Consider the following 13,091-nt stretch of genomic DNA (forward strand, 5'->3'; position numbering starts at 1 on the left):
AGGCTGGAGTGCAGTGGCAGGACCTCGGCTCACTGTAGCCTCCGCCTCCCAGGTTCAAATGATTCTCCTGCCTCGGCCCCCTGAGTAGCTGGGATTACAGGTGCGTGCCACCACACCTGGCTAATTTTTGTATTTTTAGTAGAGATGGGGTTTCACCACATTGGCCAGGCTGGTCTCGAACTCCTGACCTCAAGTGATCCGCCTGCCTCGGCCTCCCAAAGTGCTGGGATTACAAGTGTGAGCCACCACGCCCGGCCTGAATTTTATTTAATGTATTTTATTTATTTATTTATTTATTTATTTATTTATTTATTTATTTATTTTGAGATGGAGTCTCTCTCTATCACCCAGGCTGGAGTGCAGTGGCATGATTTTGGCTCACTGCAAGCTCTGCCTGCCAGGTTCATGCCATTATCTTGCCTCAGCCTCCCGAGTAGCTGGGACTACAGGCGCCCACCACCATGCCTGGCTAATTTTTTTGTATTTTTAATAGAGAGAGGGTTTCACTGTGTGTTAGGCAGGATGGTCTCGATCTCCTGATCTTGTGATCTGCCTGCCTTGGCCTCCCAAAGTGCTGGGATTACAGGCATGAGCCACCGCACCCGGCCTGTATTTTATTTTTTGAGACAGAGTCTCATTCTGTCACCCAGGCTGGAATGCAGTGGTGCAATCATGGCTCACTGCAGCCTCGACCTGTGGAGCTCAAGTGATCCTCTCACTTCAGCCTCCCAAGTAGCTGAGACTACAGGCACCCACCACCACACCTGGCTAATTTTTAAATGTTCTTTAGAGAATGGGGTCTCACTATGTTGCCCAGGCTGGTCTCAAACTCCTAGGCTCAAGCAATCCTCCCACATCAGCTTCTTAAACCGCTGGAATTACAGGCCAGCAATAGCTACTGCGCTAAACAGAATTGAATTTTAAATGTTACTGAGTTTTAATTAACTTAAAGCCAGGTGCAGTGCCTCATACCTGTAATCGCAGCACTTTGGGAGGCCAAGGTGGAAGGATTGCTTGGGCCAGGAGTTTGAGACCAGCCTAGGCAACAAAGTGAGACTCTGTCTCTAAAAAATAAAAATAGGCCGGGCGTGGTGCCTCATGCCTGTAATCCAGCACTTTGGGAGGCCGAGGCAAGTGGATCACTTAATGGCAGTTCAAGACCAGCCTGGCCAAAACGGTGAAACCCCGTTTCTACTAAAAATAAAAAAATTAGCCGTGCATGGTGGTGGGCACCTGTAATTCCAGCTACATAGAAGGGTGATACAGGAGGATCACTGGAACCTGGGAGGCAGAGGTTGCAGTGAGCCGAGATAGCGCCACTGCACTCCAGCCTGGGTGACAGAGCGAGACTCAGTCTCTAAATAAATAAATAAATAAATAAAATTAGCATGGTGGTATATGCCAATAGTCCCAACTACTAGGGAGGCTGAGGTGGGAGGATCACTTGAGCCTGGGAGGTTGAAGATACAGTGAACTGTGATTGCACCACTGCACTCCAGCTTGGGCAACAGGCACCCTGTCTCAAAAAAAAAAAGTTTTAATTAAATTTAAATAGCCACATGGGATAGTGGCTACTGTATAGGACAGCACAGATGTAGACCATTGTTTTTAAAAACTTTTTGACTGGGCAAAAAGTACAGTTTGCATCACAACCCAATACACACATATGTATATATTTTTAAAATGAAAACATTTCATGAATGATGCTCTTACTAAGTGTGATGCACTCTATTTTCTGTTGCCTTTTTTTTTCTTTAATGCTGGCTAAGATTCCCTAAATTGGTTTCATGACATAGAGATTGTGACCATAGTTAGCAAACCACCAGTAGAGGCAGTGGGGCTCACAGGGATGTCACTGGCCACTGCCCAAGAAAACTGAGAAGAGATGTCTTTGGAGTGTCCCCTCTCCTAGCACTCGGGCTTGGCACCTCTGCTGGCCTTCTTGTGACCTCTGGGAGCCAGGCGGGGAAGCTGCTCTGAGCTAGCCAGGGATGCTGAAGGGCCAGCTCAGTAGCCAGCAGCCCAGTGGGCACACAGTCCATCAGCAGTGATGTGATTCAGAGAGGCGGCTGCAGTGGTAGGGAAGAGCCGGCCTTTGGCGCTAGCCTCACCATGGGCCCCTCAATGAAGCCAAGGCTGGGCCCTGCCTCACAGTGCATGTGTGGAGAGAGGCAACCAGCCTTGTTTGGGGTGTGGCACACAGCAGGTGCTCACCAAATGGCCCTTCCCCTTCTCTGTGAATGGGTGGTTTCTTATTTGCACCAAGTAACCTGGCTGCAGCTCCCCATCAAGAGCCCTGCTTTGGCCAGCCCTGTTATATTCCACCAACATCCACTGTATATGGCACGTGGTAGATACTCAAATTTTTTTTTTTTTAAAGAGATAGGATCTCACAATGTTGCCCAGGCTGGCTTTGAACTCCTGGGCTCAAGCAATTCTCCTACCCCACCCTCTTGAGTAGCTGGGACTACAGGTGCCTGGCTTCAATTTATATTTGTTCAGTGCATTAATACATACTTTTAAAATGTTAATGTGGCTGGGTGTGGTGGCTCATGCCTGTAATCCCAGTGCTTTGGGAGCCGAGGCAGGTGGATCACGAGGTTAGGAGTTCGAGACCAGCCTGGCCAACATGGTGAAACTTCGTTTCTACTAGAAAAAATACAAAAGTTAGCTGGGCATGGTGGTATGTGCCTGTAAACCCAGCTACTCGGGAGGTTGAGGCAGGAGAATCGCTTGAACCCGGGAGGCGGAGCGGAGGTTGCAGTGAGCCGAGATCGGGTCACTGCACTCCAGCCTGGCAACAGAACAAGACTCCATAAAAAAAAAAAAAAAAAAGTTAATGTAATTTAGTTGTTTCATATATAGTGTATAATATAATATATTCACATTGGCTCAAAATTCTAAAAAGAGTATTAATGAATGAAAAATCTCCCCAACTCTTTCACTTTGGAAAAGAGTTGGGCATTATTTTGTATAGCTAGAGATATTCATATTCTAGACTTCGTCTTAGGTATCTTAGAGAAACTCATACATGTGTACACTTATAAAAGTGTTCATAATAACGCTGTTCTTAATAGCCCCAAACTGGAAACAACCCATTGGCATTAGAATTAAAGTATGAGACCAGGCATGGTGGCTCACGCCTGTAATCCCAGCACTTTGGGAGGCTGAGGCAGGCTGATCACTTGAGGTCAGGAATTCAAGACCAGCCTGACCAATGTGGTGAAACCCCATCTCTACTAAAAATACAAAAATTAGCTGGGTGTCGTGGTGGGCACCTGTAATCCCAGCTGCTTGGGAGGCTGAGGCACGAGAGTCACTGGAACTTGGGAGGCAGAGGTTGCAGTGAGCTGAGGTCATGCCACTGTACTCCAGCCTGGGTGACAGAGCAATACCCTGTCTCAAAAAAAAAAAAAAAAAGAATTAAAATATGAGATGTTTATAATGAAAAACAGACCATGTCCAGTGATTTAAAAAAATTAATCTGGCTGGCCCAGTGGCTCACACCTGTGATCCCAGCACTTTGGGAGGCAGAGGTGGAAGGATTGCTTGATCCCAGGAGTTTGAGACCAGCCTGAGCAACGTAAGGAGACCCCCGTCTCTACAAAAAAATACAAAAATAAAAAAGGCTGGGATTGATGGTACACATTTTTGTCCCAGCTACACAGGAGGCTGAGTTGGGAGGATCACTTGAGTCCAGGAGGGCAAGGCTGCGGTGAACCGTGATCACCATCACTGTACTCCAGCCTGGGTGACAGAGTGAGACCCTATCTCAAAAAATAAAGGCCGGGCACAGTGGCTCATGTCTGTAATCCCAGCACTTGGGAGGCTGAGGAGGGTGGATCATGAGGACGAGATCGAGACCATCCTGGCCAACATGATGAAACCCCATCTCTACTGAAAATACAAAAATTAGCTAGGCGTGGTAGTGCGCGCCTGTAATCGCAGCTACTTGGGAGGCTGAGGCAGGAGAATCACTTGAACCCAGCGGGGTGGAGTTTGCAGTGAGCCGAGATCGCACCACTGCCCTCCAGCGTGGGTGACAAGAGCGAGACTTGGTCTCAAAACAAGCAAACAAACAAAAGAATCTTACAATGTTGTGAAAAAAAAAAAAATCCAGGCACAAAAGAGTATACATTTTGTGTGCTTCCAGTTTTAATCTGGCTCTGAAACAGGCAAAATAGAATTATATTATCTAGGAACATGTAAGTGGTAAACTACAAAGAACAAGAAAGAAATTATCACAAAAGTCAGGGTAGTGGTTACTCCTTGAGGGGAGGGAGAACATATGGTTGGGAAGGAACTCTTGAGTGCTAGCATTGTTGGATTGTGTTTTGTTTTTTTTTTCCCACAAAAAAATGTAAGCCAGAAGTTTTCTTACCTTTCTACCTTCTAGCCTCCAGTTCCCTTCCTTGGAGGCAGCCAGTCATATGGGTCTATATGCCTTAACACATACACACACGTGCGTGCACACACACAGACACACACGCTATATATATATAGATATATATATAGATATATATATAGATATATATATAGATATATATATAGATATATATATAGATATATATATAGATATATATATAGATATATATATAGATATATATATAGATATAGATATAGATATAGATATAGATATAGATATAGATATATATATAGATATATATATAGATATATATATAGATATATATAGATATATATATAGATATATATATAGATATATATATAGATATATATAGATATATATAGATATATATATAGATATAGATATATATATAGATATATATAGATATATATAGATATATATATAGATATATATATAGATATAGATTAGATATAGATATATAGATATAGATATAGATATATAGATATATATATAGATATATATAGATATATATAGATATATATATAGATATATATAGATATATATATAGATATAGATATATATATAGATATAGATATAGATATATATAGATATAGATATAGATATATCTATATATATATTTTTTTTTAGTAGAGTCTCACTATGTTGCCCAGACTGGTCACAAACTCCTGAGGTTAAGCAGTCCTCGTGCCTCAGCCTCCCAAAGTGCTGGGATTACAGGCATGAGCCACCATGCCCAGCATACACACACATATTTTTAACACAACTAGTAGAAAAGATAGACTTTTGAAGTAAAATGAAAAAGAAACAACCCATAAAGATATCATCTAAGATCAGGCATGGTGCCACTCACCTGAAATCCCAGTGCTTTGGGAAGCTAAGGCAGGAGGATCGCTTGAGGTTAGATATTTGAGACCAGCCTGGGCAACGTAGCTAGACACCGTCTCTACCAAAGAAATATATATATATTTTTTTGAGATGGAGTTTTGCTCTTATTGCCCAGGCTGGAGTGCAATGGCGCAATCTCGGCTCACCACAACCTCCGCCTGCTGGGTTCAAGCGATTCTTCTGCCTCAGCCTCCCCAGTAGCTGGGATTATAGGCATGTGCCACCACACCCAGCTAATTTTTGTATTTTTAGTAGTGCTGGGTTTATCCACGTTGGTCAGGCTGGTCTCGAACTCCCAATCTCAGGTGATCCGCCTGCCTTGGTAAAGAATTTTTTTTTTTTAATTAAAAAGTAAGCTGGGGTCTGGGCGCAGTGGCTCATGCCTGTAATCCCAGCACTTTGGAAGGCTGAGGCGGGCGGATCACAAGGTCAGGAGATCGAGACCATCCTGGCTAACATGGTGAAACCTCGTCTCTACTAAAAATACAAAAAAATTAGCTGGGCGTAGTGGCAGGCACCTGTAATCCCAGCTACTCGGGAGGCTGAGTCAGGAGAATGGCGTGAACCCAGGAGGCAGAGCTTGAAGTGAGCCGAGATCACGCCACTGCACTCCAGCCTGGGCAACAGAGCAAGACTCCGTCTCAAAAGAAAAAAAAAAAAGTAAGCTGGGCATGGTGATGCACAGCTATAGTCCTAGCTACTTGGAAGGCTGAGGTGGGAGGATTGCTTGAGCCCAGGAGTTTAGAGCCTGCAGTGAGCTGTGATCGTGTCACTGCACTCTAGCCTGGGTGACAGAGCGAGACCCTGTCACTTGAAAATAAAAAATATCAGCTATGATTTCTGCCCACTTATTTTTCACTGGACAAGTGGTTACTATGTATGTGCCCTTAGGCCCATGTGCCACTCACTTAATCTGGCACTTGCTGTGTGTCAGCATGGTGTCAGGCACTTTAGTTTGCTTAATTCAGTCTTCTAACAACCCAGGAAGGCAGGTACTGTTATTATCCTCGTTTTACAGAGAAGGAAGCTGAGGCTGTTGTGCTTCTGGGCTTCCTACGCAGCACACCAATAGCGTTGAAACGCTACCAAGGGTTGTGTTGAGGGTGGTCATCTTGACGCCTATTCCTGGGCTGCTCTAACAGGCCCCTTTATCTCTCCAGGTGGCCCTGTGCACCCAGGTAGCCCTGGGCATGGAGCACCTGTCCAACAACCGCTTTGTGCATAAGGACTTGGCTGCGCGTAACTGCCTGGTCAGTGCCCAGAGACAAGTGAAGGTGTCTGCCCTGGGCCTCAGCAAGGATGTGTACAACAGGTAGAAGGGCATGCGTGGGGTGGGGGCTCCCCATTTTTTCCCAGAGGGTGAGGGGCAGAGGACAGATAGTTTGGGGGGTGTGGGAAAGGGTTTAGTGCCTGCTTAGTCCAAAGCTGGAGGGCCTGGGATAGGGAAGAGCTTTCTCATCCTTTTTCCAAGGGTGCAGCAGGCTTCCCACCCAGTGCACACCCTTGGTGGTTGTAAAATGTCTCTAGCGATTAAATAAATAAATAAACCTTTTTTAAAAAATAGGCAAATTTGATAAGGATTTATATATAATCTATTTATATGGCTCTCTCTGTAACTTCCTGAATTCAGTCATTATTATTTTGAAGTCTGAGACTTATGCCTCAGCACCCATGCCAGAGCTTGCTCTAGACAGCCTACGAGGGCTCTGCAGCGCTGCCGGGAACATCACCCTGAGTCCCTCTGGTTCCAGGTCACCCCCATTTGTCTGACTATAGCTGTAGTGAGGATTGGTTTATCACTAATAAAGCTCTTTCCATTTAACAGTTCTTAGTTTTTACATTTTTACAACCAATATAGAAAGTATGTATGACTGTTAACTTTTCTGTTAACATTTAGGCAAAGTTTGATTCTTAATGGAAATTTTTTAACCATCAAACCCCTCGTGTGGTTACCTCCAGATTTTGTCTAGTGTACTCCCATGCTCAGCACGCATGTGACCAATTTCTTGATGTCTGTATGTAGAAAGGCTGGGTCCCCGGCTTGGGGATGCGTTCCAGATGGGGAGATGAGGGTGCAGCGCCAGGCCACGCTCCCACCCCACCTCACCCCTGGGTTGCTTCTCTCCTGCAGTGAGTACTACCACTTCCGCCAGGCCTGGGTGCCGCTGCGCTGGATGTCCCCCGAGGCCATCCTGGAGGGTGACTTCTCTACCAAGTCTGATGTCTGGGCCTTCGGTGTGCTGATGTGGGAAGTGTTTACACATGGAGAGATGCCCCATGGTGGGCAGGCAGATGATGAAGTACTGGCAGGTAGGCAGCCTTGCTGCTAGGGGATGATTCCAGATGGGCCCCAGATGGGGCCTACTCAGGGCCCCAGGGCTGGTTCAGCCTACCTGCCCTCTCAGGGCTGCTACTGAGCAGGCACACAGATACAACCACTCTGGTTGTTAAAATACTGCAATACTTTTTTTTTCTTTTGAGACGGAGTGTCGCCCTGTCGCCCAGACTGGAGTGCAGTGGCTCGATCTCCGTTCACTGCAACTTCTGCCTCCCGGGTTCAAGCGATTCTCCTGCCCTAGACTCCCTAGTAGCTGGGATTACAGGCACGCACCTCCACTCCCTGGCTAATTTTTGTATTTTTAGTAGAGATGGGGGGGGCTTCACCATGTTGGTCAGGCTGGTCTCAAACTCCTGACCTTGTGATCCACCCGCCTCGGCCTCCCAAAGTGCTGGGATTGCAGGCGTGAGCCACCACACCTGGCCAAAAATACTGCAATACTTCTATATTGGTTGGTAAATAGCCTTTGCCCCCAGTGCCCACTCCAGCCACTCTGACGCCTGTCCGCCAGCCCACTTCAGCTCCTATGCATGGACCCCGTCCTACCAGCCAGAGTGAGTGGGGCCAGGGGAGTCATCTTTTTCCGTTGCGGGTACCCACCTGCCACGGGCCAGCATTGCCCCAGAGGCATCCTTGGGTGGCTGCTTGTATAAACTGCAAGGTCCACAAAGTGTTGAACAAGTTGTTGAATGTTTTGGCCAACACTGCACCTGCTGTCTTCCCTACAGATTTGCAGGCTGGGAAGGCTAGACTTCCTCAGCCCGAGGGCTGCCCTTCCAAGCTCTATCGGCTGATGCAGCGCTGCTGGGCCCTCAGCCCCAAGGACCGGCCCTCCTTCAGTGAGATTGCCAGCGCCCTGGGAGACAGCCCCGTGGACAGCAAGCCGTGAGGAGGGAGCCCGCTCAGGATGGCCTGGGCAGGGGAGGACATCTCTAGAGGGAAGCTCACAGCATGATGGGCAAGATCCCTGTCCTCCTGGGCCCTGAGGCCCCTGCCCTAGTGCAACAGGCATTGCTGAGGTCTGAGCAGGGCCTGGCCTTTCCTCCTCTTCCTCACCCTCATCCTTTGGGAGGCTGACTTGGACCCAAACTGGGCGACTAGGGCTTTGAGCTGGGCAGTTTTCCCTGCCACCTCTTCCTCTATCAGGGACAGTGTGGGTGCCACAGGTAACCCCAATTTCTGGCCTTCAACTTCTCCCCTTGACCAGGTCCAACTCTGCCACTCATCTGCCAACTTTGCCTGGGGAGGGCTAGGCTTGGGATGAGCTGGGTTTTTGGGGAGTTCCTTAATATTCTCAAGTTCTGGGCACACAGGGTTAATGAGTCTCTTGGCCCACTGGTCCCACTTGGGGGTCTAGACCAGGATTATAGAGGACACAGCAAGTGAGTCCTCCCCACTCTGGGCTTGTGCATACTGACCCAGACCCACGTCTTCCCCACCCTTCTCTCCTTTCCTCATCCTAAGTGCCTGGCAGATGAAGGAGTTTTCAGGAGCTTTTGACACTATATAACCCGCCCTTTTTGTATGCACCACGGGCGGCTTTTATATGTAATTGCAGCGTGGGGTGGGTGGGCATGGGAGGTAGGGGTGGGCCCTGGAGATGAGCAGGGTGGGCCATCCTTACCCCACACTTTTATTGTTGTCGTTTTTTGTTTGTTTTGGTTTTTTTGTTTTTGTTTTTGTTTTTACACTCGCTGCTCTCAATAAATAAGCCTTTTTTACAACCTGTTTCTGCGATTCATTCCCTGCTCTTGCTCGTGGAAGATGTTCCTTCTTCCCCCGCTGGTGAGAAGGGGCCGTGTGCAGGCCGGGTGCAGTGGCTTATGCCTGTAATCCCAGCACTTTGGGAGGCTGAGGCCAGTGGATCACCTGAGGTCAGGAGTTCGAGACCAGCCTGGCCAAAAAGGTGAAACCCCTGTCTCTACTGAAAATATAAAAATTAGCTGGGCATGGTGGCAGGCGCCTGTAATCCCAGCTACTTGGGAGGCTGAGGCAGGAGAATCGCTTGAACCCAGGAGATGTAGGTTGCAGTGAACCGAGATCACACCACTGCACTCCAGCCTGGGTGACAGTGAGACTCTGTCTAAAAAAAAACAAAAAAAAAAAAAAGAGAAAAATGAAAGGGCCGTGTGCCTTCATGGAGTCTGGTGGGGCTTGGACAGGATGAACCGGTGGATATTGGTTCTTCTCTCCAGTTTGCAGGGCAGGTGAGCATGCAGGCATGAAGAAGGCAAGATCACCTGTTGTCTGTGCAACCCTATGCTGTCCTCTGACTGTCACCTAGACGGGCCTAATCCTTGTGCTCAGATGGGGAGGGTAGAAGTGTGAAGGGGAGCAAGTTAGAGTAGGATTGGAGAAGGAGTTAGTGACAGACTCAGGTCTCTGAGTCCTTTCAAGACCCTAGGAGGGAAGTGAAGTAGGTAGAACCAAGCTGAGAGACGGTGCTTAATGCCTGAATCTTGTGTCCTCACCTATCCTCTGCCTCATTCCAGTAACTTCAGCCTGGTTCACCGTCCAAAAGAAACGAGTCCTGAACTCCTGCTCTAGTTCCTTTACTCCTCACCAAACTTCTGAATAATAAAAATAACAGCAGGCTGGACATGGTGGTTCACACCTGTAATCCTAATACTTTGGGAGACTGAGGCAGGAAGATCACTTGGGACCAGGAGTTTGAGACCAGCCTGGCCAACATAGTGAGACCCTGTCTCTACAAAAAATTTAAAAATTAGCCAGGTGTGGTGACATGCACTTGTAGTCCTAATTACTGAGGAGGCTGAGGCAGGAGGATCACGTGAGCCCAGAAGTTTGAGGTGGCAGTGAGCTATGATCACAACACTGCACTCCAGCCTGGGTGATCAAGTGAGACCCTGTCTCAAAAAAATAAAAAAAACAGGCCGGCTGGGCACGGTGGTTCACGCCTGTAATCCCAGTACTTTGGGACCTGAGGTGGGTGGATCCACGAGGTCAGGAGTTTGAGACCAGCCTGGCCAATATGGTGAAACCCTGTCTCTATTAAAAATACAAAAGTTAGCTGGGCGTGGTGGTGCACACCTGTAGTCCCAGCTGCTTGGGAGACTGAGGCGGCAGAATCGGTTGAACCTGGGAGGCGGAGGTTGCAGTGAGCCAAGATTGCACCACTGCACTCCAGCCTGGGCAACAGAGCAAGACTCTGTCTCAAAAAATAATAATAATAACAGGCCACAGGCATAGTGGCTCACGCCTATAATCTCAGCACTTTAAAAGGCTGAGGTGACAGAAATGCCTGGGCAACATGGCTAGACTCCACCTCTACAAAAAATTTAAAACTTAGCTGGGTGTAGGGCCGGGCACCATGGCTCACACCTGTAATCCCAGCACTTTGGGAGGCCGAGGCGGGTGGATCACAAGGTCAAAAGATAAAGACCATCCTGGCTAACACGGTGAAACCCTGTCTCTACTAAAAATACAAAAAATTAGCCGGGAGTGGTGGTGGGTGCCTGTAGTGCCAGCTACTCGGGAGGCTGAGGCAAGAGAATGGCGTGAACCCGGGAGGCAGAGCTTGCAGTGAGCCGAGATCGCACCACTGCACTCCAGCCTGGGCGACAGAGTGAGACTCTGTCTCAAAAAAAAAAAAAAAAAAAAAAAAAAGAGAGAGACCATCCTGGTCAACATGGTCTCTACTAAAAAAAATACAAAATTTAGCTGGGCATGGAGGCACGTGCCTGTAGTCCCAGCTACTCAGGAGGCTGAGGCAGGAGAATCGTTTGAACCTGGGAGGCAGAAGTTACAATGAGCCGAGATCATGCCACGGTACTCCAGCCTGGAGACAGAGCGAGACTCTGTCTCAAAAAAAAAAAAAAAAAAAAAAAATTAGCTGGGGGTAGTGGGGGTGTGCCCATGGTCTCAGCTATTCTGGAGGCTGAGGAGGGAGGATCTCTTGAACCCAGGAGGTTCTCACCACTGCACTCCAGGCTGGGTGACAGAGCAAGACCCTGTCTCAAAAAAAAAAAAAGAAGAAGAAGAAAAGAAAAGCTAATGTTTTTTGAAGACTTTATCTGCACTAGTCACTTAATATGCATTATCTCATTTAATCTCTGCAACTACTCTGTTAGCCAGATGAGATTATTTCCATTTCACAGATTAGGAAACTGAGTCTCAAGGGAAGTCAGGTAGTTTGCCCATGGTTACACAGCTAGTAAGTGAGCCATAGTCACTGGTATACACCATGCATTACATCCTTCAGATGTGTTGAAGGGAAAATTTTTCTAGAGCAGTGTTTTTCAAACTCTGGTTTGCAACCAGCATTAAAAAAGAAAAAAAAGGGAAAAAAAGAAACATAATAGGCACTATCAGAGTACATTGTATCCTTTAAGGGTAATTGTTGTTTTACAAAATTTTGTTATATTTGCTGCATATATATATATATTGGATAGTGTGTTAGTTAACTGTTGGGTGGTGATACTGCATAGTAATCCCCAAATCTTACTAGCTGACAAGATTTTTTTCTGACTCATGTATCTGCAGGTTGGTGAGGGTTGGCTGATTTTGGCTGTGCTTGGTGCCAGGCTGGAGGTCTGGCTTAGGTCTAGTCTGCTGGCACCCAGAGCATGTTCTTATGCAGTGGCAGAGTGCAAGAGGTCAAGCCAAACTGTGCAAGCACATTTCAAACCACAAGTCTGAGCTGGCACCATGGCATGTGCCTGTAGTCCCAGCTACTTGGGAGGCTGAGGCAGGAGGTTCGCTTTAAGCCCATGAGTTTGAGGCTGTAGTGTGCAATGATTGTTCCTGTGAATAGCCACTACACTCACTCCAACCTGGGCAAAATAGACCCCATCTCTTACACACACACACTCACGCACACACACACACGTCTGTTAACATTTTATTGGCCAAAGCAAGTCACACAGTAAAACCCAACATCAGCACCAGTAGGACATACTGCAAAGTCACACGGCAAGGATGTTGATGTATATAATTCCAACAGAGGGTGTGAAGAGTTGGGAGCAATAATCTAACTGACCACAGGTTGCAATGTAAAAATGATTTCTGACTGTGGGTTGCACCCAGAAATATTTGAAAGGCACTGCTCTGGAAAGTCATTAATCACTAAATCCTCTTCTAACTCTTGTTCTTCCTTGAGCACTCCATAGTGGCTAACATTGTTGGCCATACCTTCCTCTTCAGAGACTCTCCTCCGTCCCCACCTTTTTTTTTTTTTTTTTTTTTTTGAGACTATCTTGCTCTGTCACTTAGGCTGGAGTGCAGTGGCGTGATCTCAACTCACTGCAAGCTCCGCCTCCGGGTTCACGCCATTCTCCTGCCTCAGCCTCCCGAGTGGCTGGGACTACAGGCACCTGCCACCACGCCCGGCTAATTTTTCGTATTTTTAGCAGAGACGGGGTTTCACCATGTTAGCCAGGATGGTCTCGATCTCCTGACCTCATGATCCACCCGCCTTGGCCTCCCAAAGTGCTGGGATTACAGGCGTGAGCCACCGCGCCC

The 13,091-nt window shown here is 47.3% G+C and overlaps 1 protein-coding gene across 4 annotated transcripts in view; it reads left to right on the forward strand.

Moving 5' to 3' along the window:
- Positions 1-9,334, forward strand: part of PTK7 (protein tyrosine kinase 7 (inactive)) — an 85,807-nt gene extending 76,473 nt beyond the window's left edge. For all 4 annotated transcript variants that reach the window (XM_003833267.5, XM_055113624.3, XM_034962115.4 and 1 more), the window contains 3 exons: positions 6,433-6,584; positions 7,404-7,582; positions 8,339-9,334. In XM_003833267.5, the coding sequence (XP_003833315.4) occupies positions 6,433-6,584; positions 7,404-7,582; positions 8,339-8,499 (492 nt within the window). In that variant the 3' untranslated portion in view covers positions 8,500-9,334. The remainder of the gene's footprint in view (positions 1-6,432; positions 6,585-7,403; positions 7,583-8,338) is intronic.
- Positions 9,335-13,091: the final 3,757 nt, after the last annotated feature.

This window comes from Pan paniscus, chromosome 5, assembly GCF_029289425.2.
Source record: "Pan paniscus chromosome 5, NHGRI_mPanPan1-v2.0_pri, whole genome shotgun sequence".
Classification (NCBI taxonomy): Eukaryota; Metazoa; Chordata; class Mammalia; order Primates; family Hominidae; genus Pan; species Pan paniscus.